Source organism: Fundulus heteroclitus, unplaced genomic scaffold (assembly GCF_011125445.2).
Source record: "Fundulus heteroclitus isolate FHET01 unplaced genomic scaffold, MU-UCD_Fhet_4.1 scaffold_252, whole genome shotgun sequence".
Lineage (NCBI taxonomy): Eukaryota > Metazoa > Chordata > Actinopteri > Cyprinodontiformes > Fundulidae > Fundulus > Fundulus heteroclitus.
In genome coordinates this window covers 73,301-93,363 of record NW_023396663.1, presented here as the reverse complement: position 1 = coordinate 93,363, position 20,063 = coordinate 73,301, and the positions used below count along the sequence as shown (strand labels likewise).

Sequence of the window (20,063 nt, the reverse complement as noted above, 5' to 3'; positions counted from 1 at the left end):
TAAGTCACTGACAACCACAGCAAGAAAGTTTTCGTATGCATTTCTGACAGTCTGTCATTAAATCTTTTACTCACACACAAACACACACACACACACAGTACTGTATTCATTAACTCCATACTGGTTATTAAGCGTGTTAAATGAGAAGAAACGGTTATCTCTCTAGTAGCGCAATAAACCGTTTATTTTCAATGCTTTTTACACACATTTACCATTGCATGCTTCTGTATTTGCTATCTAAATCACCAATTGAGTTATTTATGACAGATGAGTTTGTAGATGTGTTTTCAGATGATAGGACTGCCTGAATCCTTTCCCGCACTCTAAACACAGATAGGGTTTTTCCCCGGAATGCGTCTGCTGGTGTCTCTTCAGCCGATTGGCGCTGAGGAAGCTCTTGTCGCACTCGGAGCAGGCGTACGGCCGAGCCCCCGTGTGGTAGCGCAGATGGATGGTCAGGTAGCAGGACTGGGTGAACTTCTTGCCACAGTGAGGACACTGGAAGGGCTTGTGGCCCGTGTGGAAGCGCTCGTGCTTTAAGAGCTCTGCGTGGGAGAAGAAGCCCTTGCCACAGTCGGAGCAAAGGTACGGCCTCTCGCCCGAGTGCGTCAGCTCGTGTCTAATCAAGGTGGCCTTGTACACGAAGCTCTTGTCACACTGCGAGCAGCTGAAGACGTTCTCCCTGGTGTGACAGCGCTCGTGCTTCTTCATGTTGCGCTCCCTCTTGAAGCTCTTGCCGCAGAACGAGCACATGAAGGGCATCTCCTCAGAGTGGACCTTCATGTGGCTCAGCAGGCCGCCCTTGTAGAGGAAACCCTTCCCGCACTGCGTGCATATGTGCGTCCTCTCCCTCTGGTGTGTTCTTTGGTGAGCGGTGAGAGCCGCCCGGTAAGGAAAGCTCTTCCCACAGTTACAGCTGTGAAGTCCGTCGTCCTTGTGGGTAAGGACGTGCTTGTTCAGGCGTCTCTCGCAGCTAAAAGCCAGGTCGCAGCGAGAGCACTTGTATGCATCATCCACCTTGGCAGCATCCACTCCATGGCTCTTAAGGTGCTTCACAAACAAAGCCTTCCGGCTGAATGTCTGACCGCACTCTGAGCACTGGTAGTCCCCGTCCTCTGAGTGAACGCTCTGGTGCCTCGTGTGATCTGCTGCCGACTTGAAGAGCACCCCACAGATGGGGCAGGGGAACTTGTCCTTAGACAAGTGGGTCTGCTTGTGCCTCTCCAGCGACTGTTTGAAGGAGAATTGCCTTCCGCACTGGGAACACGAAAACGGCCGCTCGCCCGTGTGCACGCGCTGGTGGGCCTTAAGTAAGGAATGGAACCTGAAGACCTTCCCACAGTCTGCACAGCTCCAGTGTCCGTGTTGAGCTTTGGGACTGGTGGGGTGAACATTGTCAATGTGCTGCAACACTTGCCCTTCCTCTGAGTGCTGGAAGGAGCACTGAGGGCAGGAGAAAGCAACCACTGAGGGATCTGCTGGAGAACCTGGAGGTATAAAACAAATCTGTTAAACTAGAAATATGAGGAAAAGCTTTCTTCATCAGACAGAATTGGGGCCAGTGGTGGCGTAGTGCAGGGGTTTTCAAATTCATTAAATGTGAGCCTCCCCTTGGAATAGGTAAAGATAATTGCCCATTTCTGGCAGAGCTATCACAAAGCGTTGTGCAGGAAACCAATGAAACAATTAACATCAAATATTAATAAAAATGGCAATAAAATAACACAATAAAAATAAACCTTTAACAAAAGGCCGGTTTAAACAAGAAGGTTTGCAGCTGCCTCTAAAGAGTCCACAGAGTTGCTGCAGAGGTAGATTGTTCCACAGCCTTGGTACTGTAAACTGAAAGGCTCGGTCCCCCTTTGTCTTTAATCTGGTGCGAGGAACAACTAACAGAATATGAGCCTCCGAACGAAGGTACTAAGCAGCGACATATTTTGTAAAAAGATTACATAAGTAATCTGGAGCTTGGTTGTTTAGACATTTAAAGTGGATCCAGTGGAAGGAATATAAAAGAGGGTGATGTGATCTCACTTTATGAAACGTGTTAAAAGTTTTCCACGATGACCTAAATGCATGAATTAATTTTTTTTATTTAGAAATGGCCACGAGACAGAGATCTCACATGTGAGTCAAGGCCCAGAGAAGAACTGAAAATTACTCGGAGCTGGACAAAATGAAACAAAAGCTCGACTGACTTTACAATGAAGTGCAGGAGGTGCTTTAATCATTGTCTCGGGTTTTTTGGTGTTTAAAACGAGCCGATTGCTGGAAAGCCGTGTCGCCGTGTCAACAGAACCTGATTCAGTTTGACAGCCGTCAGATTTTGTGGCTCCATGAAGACAGGTGGCTATGTTATCTCCTGCCTGTTTTGACTATTGAATGCTCCAGCAATTACCTTCAAATCCACTTGTGTTTCCACACGTCAAATCGAATAAATTATAATCTGATTTGTATCTGCAAAAAAGGTACTTCTTCTGCAGGCTTAACTTAGTGGAACTAACATTGCCTATTAAGAATCGCTCCTCTCCATCAACAATGTCTTAGTCAAGTTTTTCTCCTTTAAAACCTGGAGGCATGGTGTAGTGTGTAGCCCATGCTTACTTCCTGGTTTCTTAGCCAATCATATGACAGTTGTTAGGGTTGTCAAAACAGGAAAAAAAAACAGCATTTAGTATTTTATTTTGGCAAAGTGCACCATCTGTTTTGTGTGTTGTTTCAATTACTAGGTGTCATTGTTACTTGTTTATACTTTAAAATGACTAAGCCTTTTGCAATGTTAACTAAGTCTCTGTGCATGTTTGTATATACACAGGTCATTTACTTTTGCTTTCAAGTTATTCAGATTTTTGTCTTTAAGAAAAGGTGGCAGAAAATGAAGTCTGGAAATGCAGTTTTTGAGACACTCAAATGCAGTAGATATCTTTCATATTATTCAGACCAGTAAAGAGATAAAACCAATCAGAGTAGGACACCTCTGTGGCCACTTAATTAAGTCTTTATTAAGCAAATCTGTTCACACAATTAGGAAACACGTTATGATGGACTATAAACAAACTCGCTACAACAGACATAGTTAGCCGATTATAGCAACTGAATTGTTACTGACTTCACCGCCTCCCCGTCTGCGGTGAAACACCCTCGGTGGACCCAGCTCTTTTTACCCTTCAGGCGACCCCCACTTACTTATTTCCTTGAATGTAGGACGCATAAAACAGACAAGTATACTTTTAGTTATATTTTATCTACGTGAAGACAGAGAAACAGTTACAGTCACACCAGCGCTGATGGGCTGCTTAGAAAACCATATTTCAAAGTCATTCTGTTTGAATTTCACAACATCTTGTCTTATACCTCTAATAATTGTTAAAGTGATGAAGAAAAAATATCTACACCAGCATTTGTGACAGCGAATACTTACTTTCATCTCCTTGCTCCGAGACCAAAGGCGATCCATAGGAGTGCTCCAAACTGTAACAGAGGGAAACTGATAATTTTCAATGATGAGGGATATTAAAGGTGTTGTGCAATTATACACTGTTTAAAGTTACTTAATATTTATTAATTAACTGTCTGTTAATTATTGTCTGGTGATAAATCAGCTCTTAAGCTGATATCAAGACAATGGTTGAAAGGGATGAATTCGAGCACTAGCGATCTTTTAACAGCAAAACCTGCACACACATAGAATAAAGGAGTGACAACTTCTTTTCAAGTCCAAGAATTTAATAACAGAAATAAAATGAACATCCAGAGAACATCACTATGTAATGCTGTTTATCTGAATTAACACAATATCTCGATTAACAAATCCTCTCTACTAGGCTAGTGAAACGTAACTAAACTACTAAGCAAAATGCTAACCAGTGACGTTTTTAGACTTTTAGAAAATAAAAGTTAACTAAAAAAAAATTCTCAGCTAGTAATAACAAACGGTACTACAAAGAGCTTAAACTCAGATGCTTGAATCAATCAAGGTATCTGGTATAACCAACAGTCTCAGAGTGGATTTAACTGTAAAGTTAATCTTACTGACTGAACAAAATTTTGTTGCACATCTGTCTCCAGATGCTGTGGCTTATCCTCATGTTTGCTTAAACCACAAGTCTTAAGTGAAAGTCCACAGTTATGCGCTTTCAAACTCAACTTCCAGTCCAGGAAAGTTAGACAAATATGCAAAGCATCTTAGGTTAGAGATTTGAGCATCTAACAGGACATTTTAAAATGTGTTGTGTGGGACGTATTTGTCTCCAGATTTAACTCCTAGTTAATCTGAGGTGCCATCCTGTTTATGTGGAAAAGGGAGGTGGTGCTCTAAAAGCTAAAAGTGCTAATTTCCCTTATAAGAAAGGTGAGAAGCACAAGCTAAAAAGCTAGTAATTCCTTAAAAGGTGAAGCTTTGCGCAAAAGCTAGTAATTCCTAAAGAAAGGTAAAGCAGTCGCTACAGAGCTCGTAAGTCCTAAAGGTTTAGCATTCTTAACACTGAAAGAATAGTGTCATCATAAGCTGCATGTTGAACGGTCAACCTGCGCACCTGTTTCTACACACACACACACAAATAGTATTTGCAAAATTTATGTTTAAACATAAAAGCATAGCTGAGCGTGCACAGACTGGATCTTATGTTATTTTGAAAGTTTTATCATAACCTGTGTTTGTTTTGTGTTAGCAAGATGGAGCCAGAACGTCTCACATCTGAAGCTGCACCTTTGGTGGACCAAGCAGACATAGAGAGGCAGAAGGTTGTCGTTGCCGACCTCATCAACTTATCTGCAGATGAGTGGAGCAACTTAAACAGTTTTAACCTTGCTGAATGCGATAAAATGATTAGGCAACTGATGAATTTTATTGAAAACCCAACTAAAGATGCTCTGATTACAGATGTTCTTTGTCAGATCACCCTGCTGCATCAGCAAAGATCCCAATTGAATGCTAAATAGTTTCTTCAGTTACAGGTTGAGCATCAGATGGTTTTAGACAGAGTGAGTGCTACCAAACGTGAACTCTCAAAGGCCGAGGTTAGGATGGAGGAAGCGGACGCTGAGACCAAGAACCTCAAAACTCCTGATTTCAGCGAGGATGCGCCTCACCAGAGAAGTGCGTCCTCCACCCTCTAGGTGATATCTTCACACAATCAACCTCAGCAGGTTGAATCATTGCAGGAGCTGGAATCACAGAACAGCTCTGCAATTTCTAACGCAGCACCTAGAACAGAACCAGTCTTGCCAAAATTTAGAACAGAACCTCTAAATTTTGAGTTTACAGGAAGTACTTCTACAGACTCCATGGGAGATGCTGGAAGTCAGACTGTCCATGATGAAGCCTTGCTTCATCCTGCTGCAGTGGACAGCCCCAAAGAGTACCAGGTAAACAACTCTGCAGGTACAGGTGGTTCAGATTTGGGGGATGAGCAGACATCACACCTGACTCATACCACCACCTGTGCTGACTCTGTGCCGCCCCCTAAGGGCCAGAAGAGTCACACAGGTGGTCCACTCCAACCTAAGCCACCACCACAGGTTAGAGTTCACACCTTGGAAAGCTCTCACCTTGGAAAGATCAGGAACATTCTTCCTTACATCAAAAGTTAGTTCACAGACCTCCATCAGGTCACGAACATAACCGATTTGACTTCCCGGGTTGTCCAGGGCCACCTCATAATTACGGTTTCCGTTTTCACCAACTTGAGTCTCTTGCTCGTGAAATAGAACACTTCGACCCAGATAATCATGATTCCACCATTCATAATTATCTGCAGGAAGTCGAACGCTGTCTCTTTCACCTGCCATTTCCCTCATCTCGTGAGAAACTAAAGCTTATTTGGAAAACAGCTAGGAGCATTCATGTTTTCATTAAAGCTCTTCCTCCAGAGATTCGTGACAGTTATTCAGCTCTTTACAAAGCTTTAAGAGAATAATATTCTGTGTACAGGGATCAGGCTTCAATAACTCTTGACACTTTCAGCGTTATTCAACAGGAAAATGAAACACCCAGAGATTATTACTATAGTTTAAGGAACGTTTATTCTCAGAGATGTAATTCTCCAGATCCTGAAGAAGACCCATTTTTCAAGTCTTTGTTCCTTCATAATTTACATGAGAGTGTACGTTATGAAGTGACCATGCATTGCAGGGAAAGTAACTTTTCCATGCATGAAACCCGCAGATATGCCTAGCTTGTTTGGAACACTCGTTTGCAATGTGACAGGAAACAAAGCAAGCGTAGAGTCTTAAACCTTCAGACAGGAAACAGGCCTAAGAAAAGACACAAAGTCAGTTCTCCAGTGATCCAGCAGATCGAAAGGTTTGAAGACAGGTTGCCACGAAAGCCTAGGCAGCCAGATGCAGGTCAACTCTTTTACAATGCAAAACCGCAAGATCATATTGGTAAAAGGTGGAACCATTCCAAAGAAATGATCACAAAGAAAAACTTTGAAAGTATCTGCCGAGATTTTCTGACCGAATTTGTCGCATGTTTAACAAGATTATACGGCGAGCTGATCGAAAAAGCAACAACGCAACTTATCATGCCTCAGTGTGATAAGGTCAAAAATAATTTCTAGCACGGTTTATTCTGTTTTAACACTTTCTTATTGTTCTAGGACTTAAAAAGTGGAGGTTAACCATCAGTTTACCGCGGTGTTTAGAATTTGTTTTGTTTTATTTATTTATTTTCTTGGTTTGGAATTTTGGTGTGTATGTCTAAATATTTGTGGCACATCCAAAGGATTAATGTCTGAATATTTTATAGTAAGGGTCAGCTACCCACCCAACATGCCTCAATCCTTCCAAGAGACACGCTTTCTGATAGGGCTGAACGATTTTGGAAAATAATCTAATTGCAATTTCTTTTCTTAATATTGCGATTTAATGCAATTTTTTTCCCCAGTTTAATTTATCATGTCTTTTAAAACATATACAAACAACAAATCAACTTGTTTCCTCGCTGTGCAAATTAGTTGCTAAAAGACCCACAGCATCTAAACTCGGAGCAGAAATGATTGCGTTCTGCCTACGATATTTTCTGTCCAGGAGTGATGCTGAAAAACTAGTCCATGCATTTGTTACTTCAAGGCTGGACTATTGTAATTCTTTACTATCAGGAAGTCCACAAAATGCAGTTCGAAGTCTTCAGCTGATTCAAAATGCTGCGGCAAGAGTTCTGATGAAAATCAACAAGCGGGATCATATTTCTCCAATTTTAGCTTCCCTTCATTGGCTTCCTGTTAAATCAAGAATAGAATTTAAAATTCTCCTTCTAACGTATAAAGCCCTTAATAATCAAGCTCCATCATATATCAGAGCTCTGATTACCCCGTATGTTCCTAACAGAGCACTTCGCTCTCAGACTGCAGGTCTGCTGGTGGTTCCTAGAGTCTCTAAAAGTAGAATGGGAGGCAGATCCTTTAGCTATCAGGCTCCTCTCCTGTGGAACCAACTCCCAGTTTTGGTCCGTGAGGCAGACACCCTATCTATTTTTAAGACTAATGTTAAAACTTTCCTTTTTGACAAAGCTTATAGTTGTCATGGTTTTCAGGTGACGAGTCCACATGCAGATACGAACGGGAGGCAATGCACAGTTTTAAGATGTTTATTTTGGAAACAGGCAGATCTACGGACGGAACTACAGGTGATTCGGCTGGGTCAGAAAGTCACGGCTGGAGAGTCTGCAAGAGAGAGGGAGTGAGTAACTCTGAAAGGAGAACCCGGAGAATTGCTTGAAGTGGCGCTGCTTACCATTGGGCTGGGCGGACCTAACCGGGAAGAAGTAGCGTCGGGAGGACTCTATGACTTTACGCTGCTGGAGATAGGCGGCTAGTGGCTGAGGACGGCAGATGTAACTGGCGAGGGATCCTGAGCGAGCCTCATCGGCAACGGTTGACAGATGGATTGACCAGAGTGAACACAGAACCAACAGAACCCAGGAAAGGGGGTCTCAGGCCTCGCTGGGTAACATCCAGGAAGTATGAGGGGAGCACCAGAGCAAAATCTGAGCAGACAGGTTCTGCTGGTCTGTTTCTTCGGATGAGACGTCAAGACAGGTGAGTGCATCCAAGCACCAAAATCTGAGGCAAAACAGAGAGATCCAAAAATTTGTCAAAAAACGAAGAGCAAAAAACTCACAAGCTGGTTTCCGAGAGTTGGGACAGAGGCCACGTCGTACCACGACTGGTTAAGGCTCTGGCGTCTTCCATCTGTCAGCGCTCTGCTTAAGAAGCCAGAGGAAGCCGCCTGCAACGAGCTGCAGGTGTGGGCCACGCCTCCTCAGCCAACTAGACACACCTGAGGAGTAGAGTTAAAGCAGCAAGACACAGAGAACCCTGACAATAGTTAGAGTGGCTCATACCCTGAGCTATCTCTATAGTTGTGCTATGATAGGCCTAGGCTGCTGGAGGACATCAGGGTCTAATTTTCTCACTCTACTGATTTCTACTGTTCTTCAGTCTACTGTTCTCCAGTTTTGCATTGTATTACATTGAAATGACTGTCGTCATTTCAACTTTTAACTTTTTGCTCTCTCTCTTATTCTTCATAGTAGGTACACCTGGTCTGGTGTTCTGTTAACTGTGACATCATCCAGAGAAGACGGCTCACCCGCTACTACCATCTAATGTAGAACTGATTACTCGATCAATGTGTGCTTCTGTGCTTTTTTGTCTCTCTTGTTGTGTCTCTGCTCTGTCTTCTGTAACCCCAGTCGGTCGAGGCAGATGGCCGTTCATACTGAGCCCGGTTCTGCCGGAGGTTTTCCTTCCCGTTAATGGAGAGTTTTTCTTCCCACTGTCGCTTCATGCTTGCTCAGTATGAGGGATTGCAGCAAAGCCATGTACAATGCAGACGACTCTCCCTGTGGCTCTACGCTTCCCCAGGAGTGAATGCTGCTTGTCGGGACTTTGATGCAATCAACTGGTTTCCTTATATAGGACATTTTTTGACCAATCTGTATAATATGATTGAACTTGATTTTGTAAAGTGCCTTGAGATGACATGTTTCATGATTTGGCGCTATATAAATAAAATTGAATTGAATTGAAAATTGAATATATTTCAACCAAAATTGCAATTTTGACTTTTCTCTGCATTAACCACAAGCAACAAAAATGGCCTCTAAATAAAGATGTTTGTAAACAAGGACTATTTAAAACAAGAACTTTTAATGTTTCTATTAATCAGAATATTGTTCAAGAGAACAGCTTTTAGTTGATTTGGACATCTATCCTTGTTGAACATAAAGTGCAACCAACAAACAAGTCTATGTATTAAACTGATTGACCTGTACTTAATGCTATGTATGATTATATAAACTGTAAAACAAGTAATACAATTACATTATCTTACTGCTGCAACTGTCTTCCCTTCCATGTGGAGGCAAACCCACTTTAAACATTTTACCGACACCTAATGGACGTGTTTAATTCCCTGATTGTTACATAGCCAAAAATTGCAGACTCTGCGATTTGGAAATTGGGTTTTTTTAAATCGCGATTATATTGAAAATGCGATTAATTGTTCAGCCCTACTTTCTGATGGAACTGAACTTTCAATGACTGTCCTCTCGTCCACAGGAACCCCTAGTGACTTTTGCCATTCCAGATCATGGCGTATGGACCTTTGGTAAATCCGAAAATGGAGAATCGGATCTGCCATTCTCTGATTTAAAGAGGGGAATATTATGCTATAATAACGCCATGATGAATAATTGATCTCAGAGAGGGCGGCCTCTCTCCCTTCTCTCAGCGGGAGGCCAGCTGTGACCACTCCCTACAGATAAAAGTCACAGCACACCTCTGCTTCAGTTTTCTCTTCTCCACACACTCCTCCATCAACAGACGGCCAGCACTCAAGGAGATGGGGGGGGGGGTCTCCTTCCTCAGCAGCCATGTGACTGAAGGCCCTGCAGGAGCCATGCATGGGTCCTGGAAGAGGCCACGAGCTGACTTCACACCTTCTCAGGAGACTGCTACTCTGGCTGGAGCCCTCAGAGGGGGGGCTCCCACCCCAGCTCTACAGCAGCTCTCTCAGACCACCTCTCCCTGGAGCAGACAAGAAGGCCTGGACCATGAGGCCCTGGAGAAATTCTCGTCGCCCGGAGAACATGTCCGGGCAAATCCGAGTTAAGTTTGCTGTCTTAACCTCATAATCAGATGCAGCAGGAAGGATCCTGCATGCCAAAAACAGCCTTGTTGTATTTCTCCTCAGCCTGTACCGGGAAGAGAACCCAGATGGAGCTGAAAGCTGTATGCTGAGGAAAACCCCTGCTCAAATGGACATGGGTCCCGACCACACATGCGTGTTTCTGCTAGGCCGCAGAAACCCCAGGCATTCCGTCCACACGCTGTTGGTTAGCTCATGGTGCTGCATAGCTAAACGCTAGCCTGCCAAGAAGAAACCAATGGTTCTCCCTGCTTTTACGTCCTTCCTGGAACGGCCAAAGTGGACAAAACTCACACATGAGGCACCAACAGATGGGGCAGCAAGCTGAGGGTGAAGTTAAAAGGTTTATTGGGAAATGTTTTGTAAATCGTTGGACACATGGAGTTTAGAACAAAGGGCTAATGAAATAGCTCACGCTAGCCTTCCATTTATGGTACTGCTAATATCGTTTGAGTGTATTTTATGGTTTTAACCAGGAAGGTTATCTCCACAAGGGTTTCATACATTGAGGGGACATTAATGTTTACATTAATGTTTACGTTATCTAGCCCACTCATTATGACTAAAAATAAAGCTAAAGCCTTTGTTAGTGCCGAATGCCCGCTAGCCAAACTGCTATTAGCCTTGCTAACATCCGGTTTCGGACATTTCAAAAGGAGTTTGTTTTAAAGCATAATGCGTACCTTTTCTGCTCCGCCATCCTTCAATGGTGTTATGGAGCCTTATTCCCGCATCAATATGGTATATTAATGCCGGTATAACTATAGACTTTAACCAGGTTAGCGACGATCGCTGCCGCGACCCCTAGTGCCTGGAGGTAGGATCGCATAATAAGATCGGCCGTCATAAGGTTAAATGATTTTACTGAGCAAATCAGTCAGTCAGAATATTATTTACTCAAAATAATGTTCTGGTTAACTTGGGCTTTGCATTGTGAATGGGTTGAAACACATGCCAAATGTTTTTTTTAACTCTATTCCATGCTTCAGGTCAGGTCTTCAGTGAACAAGGATTCACTGAATTATTCTGATTATGACCAACAATTTTAGTTTTTTTTGTTTGTTTTGCATGTAAATAGTTCCTTAGCTTAGCTTCTTTTTATCTTCATGTTGCTTAGTAGTTTAGTTAAGTTTCACTAGGTTAGTAGAGAGGATTTACTGATTGAAATATTGTGTTAATTCAGATAAACAGCATTACATAGTGATGTTCTCTGGATGTTCATTTTATTTCTGTTATTAAATTCTTGGACTTGAAAAGAAGTTGTCACTCTTATTTTATGTGTGTGCAGGTTTTGCTGTTAAAAGATCGCTAGTGCTCGAATTCAATTTATTTACTAAACATTAAATAACTTTAAACAGTGTATAATTGCACAACACTGAGGAGTGGTGATTTTACCTAATGACGGGTAAAGGTCTCAGCGCAGAGGGGTTCGCCCTATTGGACTCGCTCCTTTGATTAGGCGCTACATGCTCCTGTAAACGTGTTGCCTGGATCTTCATGGTGGGTGTACGTTTGCGTCCACTTGTGCGGACCTTTGGTGGTTTGATACCGTTGTCTTGCACGCATTCAGAGGAGGGGGTTTCAACACTCTGGCACTTCCACTCCATCGGATGCTGATCCACAGCTTCCACAGGACAGTCTGGCTCTCTGGGTCCAGCACTAGCTTTGTGGACATCCAGAACTTTTTCAGTCTCTTGTGTGCCCTCGGAGCGTTCTTTGAGCCGGTCCGAGTCGCAGTAGTCAGTGTGAGTCTTGAAGTGCTTTGCGAGGGCCGACTTCCAGCTAAAGTTCATGCTGCAGAGATGGCACGAGTATGCTCCATCTTCCGTGTGCGACTGCTCGTGCTGCGTGAGGGCGGTTAAGGACCGAGAAGTCTCCTCACAGATGACGCCGTCATATGCGTGGCCCTTTTTATGCGTGCGCCTGTGCCGGTCAAGGGACTGCCTAAAGGAGAAGCGGCGGCCGCAGTCAGCGCACCGGTGAGGGCGTTCTCCCGTGTGGATGACGCCGTGTGCCAGCAGTGACGAGGCAAATTTAAATTGCTTCTCACAGTGGGGGCAGTCATGTGGCCCTGTAGCAGCTTTAGGTTGAGAGGAGGATGGAAGCTCTGTTGCTTCTCTTTCTGGCTCCTCTTCACACAACTTCTCCAAAAAGCTGACCCCAGGATGTTCAACTACCATGGCTTCCTTTTCTCCAAAGCTGTTTTCTTCCATCACCACTTCAACGCCAGTGCTCACATCTACTTCGACTACTGAGTAATCGGTAACTATTTCCACTACTTCCGCAGCAGCTCGTGTTTCAACATGGAGGTCTCGCCGCGGATCCAACTGGTCAGGTCGCCCAACAGGTTCTGCCAATCTCTGCAGGGGAAGGGCAGAAAGGGAGGAAAGGATGCTGTCGCCCATACTAGCAGGTGGAACTGAATGAAAAGGAAAATTTAAAAAAGAGACATGAGGTTAGCTCCTACAATCTACAGAGATGTAAATCAGCAGCTTTGATGACAATAATAATAATAAATTTAATTTATACTGCACTTTCCATCAATAGATCTCCAAGTGCTACAGGTAAAAAAGAAAAAAAGTATAAGAAAATAAATTTAAAAAAATATTTTTCAGAAGAGAGAAAAAAAATAAAACATCTAAAGGGGACCAAAAGCTTTGCTAAAAAGAAATGTTTTAAGGCCTTTTTTAGAACACTCAGTGGACTGAGGTGCCCTCAAGAAGTCAGGGAAGGCATTCCACAGATGCGGGGCAGCAGCTCAAAATGCCCTATCTCCTATTGTCCTGAGTCTGGTTCTGGGAATGTGGAGGAGGTTTGAGTGAGTGGAGCAAAGGGACCGGGTTGTCTTCTGTGGGTTGATAAGTTCTTTGAGGTAGGCGGGGGCATGTCCATAGATGCATTGATGTGTGAGGAGGGAAACCTTGTACTCAATCCTGGTGGACATGGGAAGCCAGTGTAGTGAATGGAGGATGGGGGTAATGTGCTCATGTTTCCATACTCTCATCAGGATCCTAGCTGCAGAGTGTTGAATGTACTGAAGCCTCTGCAGACTTTTTCTAGGGATCTCAATGAGAAGTGCGTTGCAATAGTCCAGTCTGGAGGAGAAAAAGTCATGAACCAGCTTTTCTGCGTCTGGGAGGGAGAGAATGGGACGAAGTTTGGAAATATTTCGGAGGTGATAGAAAGAGGTCTTGGAATGTGGCTGTATTCCCAGCCACATTCCAGGTTTTTCCCCTAGGTGATTTATATGGGCTTCAAAAGTGAGTTGGGAGACAATATGATATTTGCCGATATCACAAAGTCTGTTACGATTTGCGATCGATATGATGCAGTATGGGGTGGGCATACTTGTTGCCCCTCATCTCGGTGCCTGCACGTTGGGGTTCTCCCCGGTGAACGAGAGGGTGGCCTCCCTTCGCATTCGTGTGGGGGTACGAGTTCTGACTGTTGTTTGTGCTTATGCACCAAACGACAGTTCAGATTACCCACCCTTTTTGATGTCCTTGGAAAGGGGTACTGGAGAGTGCCCCTCCTGGGGACTCCCTCGTTTTGCTGGGGGACTTCAACGCTCACGTGGGCAATGACAGTGGGTCCTGGAGGGGCGTGGTTGGGAGGAATGGCCCACCTGATCTGAACTCGAGTGGTGTTCTGTTGTTGGACTTCTGTGCTTGTCATGGATTGTCCATCACAAACACCATGTTCAAACATAAGGGTGTCCACATGTGCTCTTGGCACCAGGACACCCTAGGCCGCAGTTCAATGATCGACTTTGTTGTCGTTTCATCGCATGTCTTGGCCACTCGGGTGAAGAGAGGGGCGGAGCTCTCCACCGACCACTACCTGGTGGTGAGTTGGCTCCGATGGTGGGGGAGGAAGCCGGTCAGACCTGGCAGGCCCAAACGTATTGTGAGGGTTTGCTGGGAATGTCTGGCAGAGTCCCCTGTGAGACGGAGCTTTAACTCCCACCTCCGGGAGAACTTTAAACACTTCCCGAGGGAGGCGGGGGACATTGAGTCTGAATGGACCATGTTCTGCACCTCTAATGTTGAGGCGGCTAGTCGTCGGAGCTATGGCCGCAAGGTTGTCGGTGCATGTCGCGGCAGCAACCCTCGAAACCGAGTCCTATCAGGCTTTATTGGCCTGTGGGACTCCGGAAGCAGCTGATGTGTACTGGCAGTCGAAGCGGCAGGCGGCTCGGCTGGTCGCCGAGGCTAAAACTCGGGCGTGGGAAGAATTCGGAGAGGCCATGGAGAAAGACTTCCGTACGGCTTCGAAGCGATTCTGGTCCACTATCCGGCGTCTCAACAGGGGGAAGCAGTGCGGTACCAACACTGTTTATAGTGGGGGTGGTGTGCTGCTGACCTTGACTCAGGACGTCGTGCGTCGGTGGGCGGAATACTTCGAAGACCTCCTTAATCCCACCAACACGTCTTCCATTGCGGAAGCAGAGCCTGAGGATTCTGGGTCTCCCATCTCTGGTGCTGAGGTTGCCGAGGTTGTTAAAAAGCTTCTCGGTGGCAAGGCTCCGGGGGTGGATGAGATTTGCCTTGAGTACCTTAAGGCTCTGGATGTTGTGGGGCTGTGTTGGTTAACGCGGCTCTGCAGCATTGCGTGGACATCAGGGGCAGTTCTCCTGGATTGGCAGGCGGGGGTGGTGGTCCCCCTATTTAAAAAGGGGGACTGGAGGGTGTGTTCAAACTATAGAGGAATCACACTCTTAAGCCTCCCTGGTAAGGTCTATTCAGGGGTTCTGGAAAGGAGGGTCCATCGGCTAATCGAATCTCAGATTCAGGAAGAGCAGTGTGGTGTCCGTCCTGGCCGTGGAACACTGGACCAGCTCTACACCCTCAGCAGGATCCTGTAGGGGGCATGGGAGTTTGCCCAACCAGTCTTACATGTGTTTTGTGGATCTGGAGAAGGCATTCGACCGTGTCCCCCGAGGGATCCTGTGGGGGGTACTCCGGGAGTATGGAGTACTGGGCCCTTTAATAAGGGCTGTCAGGTCTCTGTACGACCGGTGTCAGAGTCTGGTCCGCATTGCCGGCAGTAAGTCGGACTCGTTTCCGGTGAGAGTTGGACTCCACCAAGGTTGCCCTTTGTCACCGATTCTGTTCATAATGTTTATGGACAAAATTACTAGGCGCAGCCAAGGTGTTGAGGGGATCCATTTTGGTGGCCTTAGGATTGTGTCTCTGCTATTCGCGGGTGACATGGTCCTATTGGCTTCATCAGGGCGTGATCTACAGCTCTCACTAAAGCGGTTTGCAGCCGAGTGCGAAGCGGCCGGGATGAAAATCAGTGCCTTCAAATCCAAGACCATGGTTTTGAACCGGAAAAGGGTAGAGTGCCTTCTCCGGGTTGGGGAGGATGTGCTGCCCCTAGTGGAGGAGTTCAAGTATCTTGTGGTCTTGTTCACGAATGAGGGGAAGATGGAGTGTGAGATCGACAGGCGGATTGGTGTGGCGTCTGCTGTGAAGCGGGCGCTGTACCGATCCGTTGTGGTGAAGAGAGAGCTGAGCTCTCGATTTACCGGTCGATCTACGTTCCTACCCTCATCTATGGTCACAAACTTTGGGTCGTGACCGAAAGAACGAGATCCCAGATACAAGCGGCCAAAATTAGTTTTGTCCGTAGTGTGTCTGGGCTCTCCCTTAGAGATAGGGTGAGGAGCTCAGTCATCCGGGGAGGACTCAGAGTAGAGCCGCTGCTCCTACACGTTGAGAGGAGCCAGTTGAGGTGAGTCGGGCATCTGGTTAGGATGCCTCCTGGACGCCTCCCTGGTGAGGTGTTCCAGGCACGTCCCACCGGGAGGAGGTCCAGGGGAAGACCCAGGACACTCTGGAGAAACTATGTTTCTCGGCTGGCCTGGGAACGCCTTGGGATTCCCCCGGAGGAGCTGGCCCAAGTGGCCGGGGAGACGGACGTCTGGGCCTCCCTACTGAAGCTGCTACTCCTGCGACCTGACCCCAGATAAGCGGAAGAAAACGGATGGACGGAAAAACGGATGATGCAGTATCATCTGCCCTATCACTGTTATTTACACTGAATTGATATTAACGCACAAAACAAATATGATTTGACCATTTTATTTCTAGGCAGAAATTTAAAGGTATATCGCCACATTTCATATTATATATATATATATATATATATATATATATATATATATATATATATATATATATACACACACACACACACACACCTTTTATTCTGTAAAAAAAAGACCAAAAACTGTTTGATCATGATAAAATAAGGTTATATACCTTTAGCTATCAGGCTCCTCTCCTGTGGAACCAACTCCCAGTTTTGGTCCGTGAGGCAGACACCCTGTCTACTTTTAAGACTAATCTTTTTGACAAAACTTATAACTAGAGTGGCTCATGTTTCTCTGAGCTACCTTTATAGTTTTACTGCTATAGGCATAGGCTACTGGAGGACATCAGGATCTAATTTTCTCACTCTATAGAGTTCACTGTTCATCAATTATGCATTACGTGTTGTCATTTCTGCTTTAACTCTCTGTTCTCTCTCTTATCTTCATAGTAGGTACACCTGGTCTGGCGTTCTGTTAACTGTGACATCATCCAGAGAAGACGGCTCACCCGCTATTACCATCTAATGTAGAACAGATTACTGGATCAATGTGTGCTTCTGTGCTTTTTTGTCTCTCTTGTTGTGTCTCTGCTCTGTCTTCTGTAACCCCCAGTCAGTCGAGGCAGATGACCGTCCATACTGAGCCCGGTTCTGCCGGAGGTTTTCCTTCCCGCTAACGGGGAGTTTTTCTTCCCACTGTCGCTTCATGCTTGCTCAGTATGAGGGATTGCAGCAAAGCCATGTACAATGCAGACGACCGTCCCTGTGGCTCTACGGTTCCCCAGGAGTGAATGCTGCTTGTCGGGACTTTGGTGCAATCAACTGGTTTCCTTATATATGAAATTTTTGACCAATCTGTATAATATGATTGAACTTGACTTTGTAAAGTGCCTTGAGATGACACGTTTCAAGATTTGGCGCTATATAAATAAAATTGAATTGAATATACACCAAGCCTCCATCCTGATAATGTTTGGATGGTCCTTTTAGTGGGTAAATATAGCCCCTATACCAGGCACGATTAGCAGATATAAACCGATGTGGCGCCATCTAGTGGTAGAAACACATAGTGCCAGTTTTCTTAATTAAAGGTATACTATGCAACCGGGGTTGATTTTCCAGCGAGGCTCCCCCCAGAGGGCGAAAGTAAAAGTGCACTGTCATAAAGATGCTCAGCTGTTCTGGTTCCTCCGTCAAGCCAGGCGCGGTTGTTTTGAGCTTAGCAGACAGGCGAACGCGAAGTGGAAAAAACGGCAGTACAAACAATGACTAACACAGTGAAGGTATGAACATCAAGCTTCCCGCAGCGCTATCTTGGCGAGGCGGCCGCCTCGCCAAGCCGCGACTGCGGCCGCCGCGCCAGTTTTATTATTATTATTATTATTATGTATTTTTTTTTTTTATGTTGGCGAGACGCTGCCGCCGCCGCGGCAGCCGCGGTAGTGTCTCGCCAACATAAAAAAAAAAAAAAATAATAATAATAAAACTCGATATGCTTGCATGTTTATTTGACGTTAACACGCGGTTCTTTGTTGTTGCTTTCGCGCGTCCATATAGTGAATGGCAGGGCAAAAACACATGGAGTTCTCGCCGTAAAGCGAGACTTCTGTGTGTGCGGGCCGTGAGCTCTTGCAATTGCAAGTGTGGTATTTCCCCCACAGACCCCCAGGGCGGCTGAGAAAACCTTTGTTCGACCTGAAATGACTCATTTAATCATCCAAATCGGTATGGAACACATTAATTAACTGAAAAATGTTGCATAGTATGCCTTTAACAATTTTAAATTAAAATGCCGGACCGAGTCTGACCCTCTGAGATGACTCGCAGTAAAGCGGCAGCTCAGTGTGATTGAAGAACAACCGTTATTAGGCAAGGCAAAATTTATATAGCACAATTCAGTACAAGGACAATGCAAAGTGCTTTACATGATTAAAATATAGCAAAATAAAACAGAATAAAAGCAAGTAGGAATAAAATGTAGATAGAAAATAGAACAAAAAAGTGGTGATTCAGTTAACTAGAACAGTTAAAGGCAATCCTAAACAAGTGTGTTTTTAATCTTGATTTAAAGGAACTCAGGCTTTCCGCACCTTTACAATTTTCTGGAAGTTTGTTCCAGATAAGTGGAGCGTAGGAACTAAATGCTGCTTCTCCTTGTTTAGTTCTGGTTATTAATTAAATATACAGATCTACAGCAATTTTTAAGAGCCTCATATCAGAACATTTACTCACGTCAATAAACTCTGCGTCACATCTGAGCAATCGGCAGGTTCAGTGTCTGCTTCAGTGAACACCAACGTTCATGCTGTATTCCCAGCCACATTCCAGGTTTTTCCCTCTTGGAATCATATTTTTTTTGGATCTTGGACCATTCTACATTGTTTCACTGGGAGATGGTAATAGCCATTAGCCCTTTCAACCCCTGCTTTGCATGTGCAGTACGTACTTCTGTTAAAATCGTAAATAAACACGAAAGGCTTTATTCACTAACAAATTGAGCAAAAACAAAGCGTAAAACACCATAATAACAACTGATACGCCAGCAGGATGCCATACTCTTTCATAAAAACTTTGTATGAAACCAGTGAGCTATTGACGTATAATTTTTAAAAAAAAATTTAAAGTTAAATAACATGGCTATGCATCTTTAAATAAAAAAAGTCTTCTGATTTTCCTTGTGAATTTCAAAATAAAGGGTGCATGTTAAAAATGATGATGTGGATTGATATTTTCATATGGCATCGATTTAAGTGGATTGTCAGTCATTTAATCGATATATCGACGTGGAACGAAGTATTGTTACACCGATAGTTAAAAGAAGTGACCTACCATGTTGGTCTAAATGCCCAATGCTCTTGTGGTGCTGCAGCAGATTTTTCAGGTCCGTGGGCTCAGAGATCGTCTGCAAACAGTCCTCCAACAGGGAAGACTCGGCTCCAAGCCAGGAAACAGTCTAAAGGAAAGGTGTGACAACAATATTGACCCTATTTAGACTTAAACTATTAGTTTCATTTAACGTAATACCAACAACTAAAAGGATGTATATTTCAGTCCTTACACATGGCCTCATTTTGCTTTCACGGGATAAAATGCACAACTACACAGAATAGACAAGCACATAAGAGACCTATTGAAAGAAATTATTTTTAGTTGTTTAAATCTGTATGTAGAGAGCTGTAAGGATTACTACGTGTTCCTAAACAGACGTTCTAAGAGTTATCTGACAGCTTATTACCTCCTGGTACTCTAGTAGATCAATCTGGACATACATACACCTGTAAAAGGACTTATTAGGCCAGAGCAGCTAAGCGCTGCGAAGGCCTATTGTAACTGCAGGATTTATTATTATTATTTATTCTTGGAACTCTTGGAACGGCTTTTTGGAGGCCTAAACATGCATGAAAACTCACCAAACTTTACCCGAAATTGTCCCCCGTGTGAAATTGCATGATTTTAGTGTAATTTAAAACGGGCGTGGCAAACCGGCTCAACAGCGCCAACTAGAGTGAGTTGGGCCAAACCGTAACACGTAGAAAACTGAAATTTTCTACGTAGGTAGATCATGGAAAATCATTTAAAAAAAGTCTCTTGGGGGTATGCTCTAAACCCCACAGGACGTTGGCCATTTTGGGTCAAAGGGTAAAATATGGCCGTTTTTTCCCTCCAACTTTAACGTTCTCCTCCTAGGGATTTCAAGCTATCACTTTCAATTTTTTTCAGCGTGGAGTTAAGACATGGGGCTTAAAAGTTATCAAAAGTTTGAAAAAATATCCATATTTGCCTTCGTTATCGCAGCGCAAAAATCAAGTTTG

The 20,063-nt window shown here is 44.4% G+C and overlaps 1 protein-coding gene across 10 annotated transcripts in view; it reads right to left on the bottom strand.

Annotated features, from left to right (window-relative positions):
* LOC105922864 (O-sialoglycoprotein endopeptidase) overlaps window positions 1–20,063 on the bottom strand; it is a 65,658-nt gene that overhangs the window by 32,156 nt on the left and 13,439 nt on the right. For 5 of the 10 annotated variants that reach the window (XM_036129930.1, XM_036129932.1, XM_036129933.1 and 2 more), the window contains 4 exons: window positions 19,081–19,204; window positions 11,551–12,574; window positions 3,422–3,471; window positions 155–1,487 (listed from right to left, as the gene is read on the bottom strand). In XM_036129930.1, the coding sequence (XP_035985823.1) occupies window positions 259–1,487; window positions 3,422–3,471; window positions 11,551–12,574; window positions 19,081–19,204 (2,427 nt within the window). In that variant the 3' untranslated portion in view covers window positions 155–258. Of the gene's footprint in view, window positions 1–154; window positions 1,488–2,961; window positions 3,194–3,421; window positions 3,488–8,233; window positions 8,284–11,550; window positions 12,575–19,080; window positions 19,205–20,063 lie in introns of those variants that run through there. The other 5 variants (XM_036129935.1, XM_036129936.1, XM_036129937.1 and 2 more) reach the window with 5 other exon arrangements.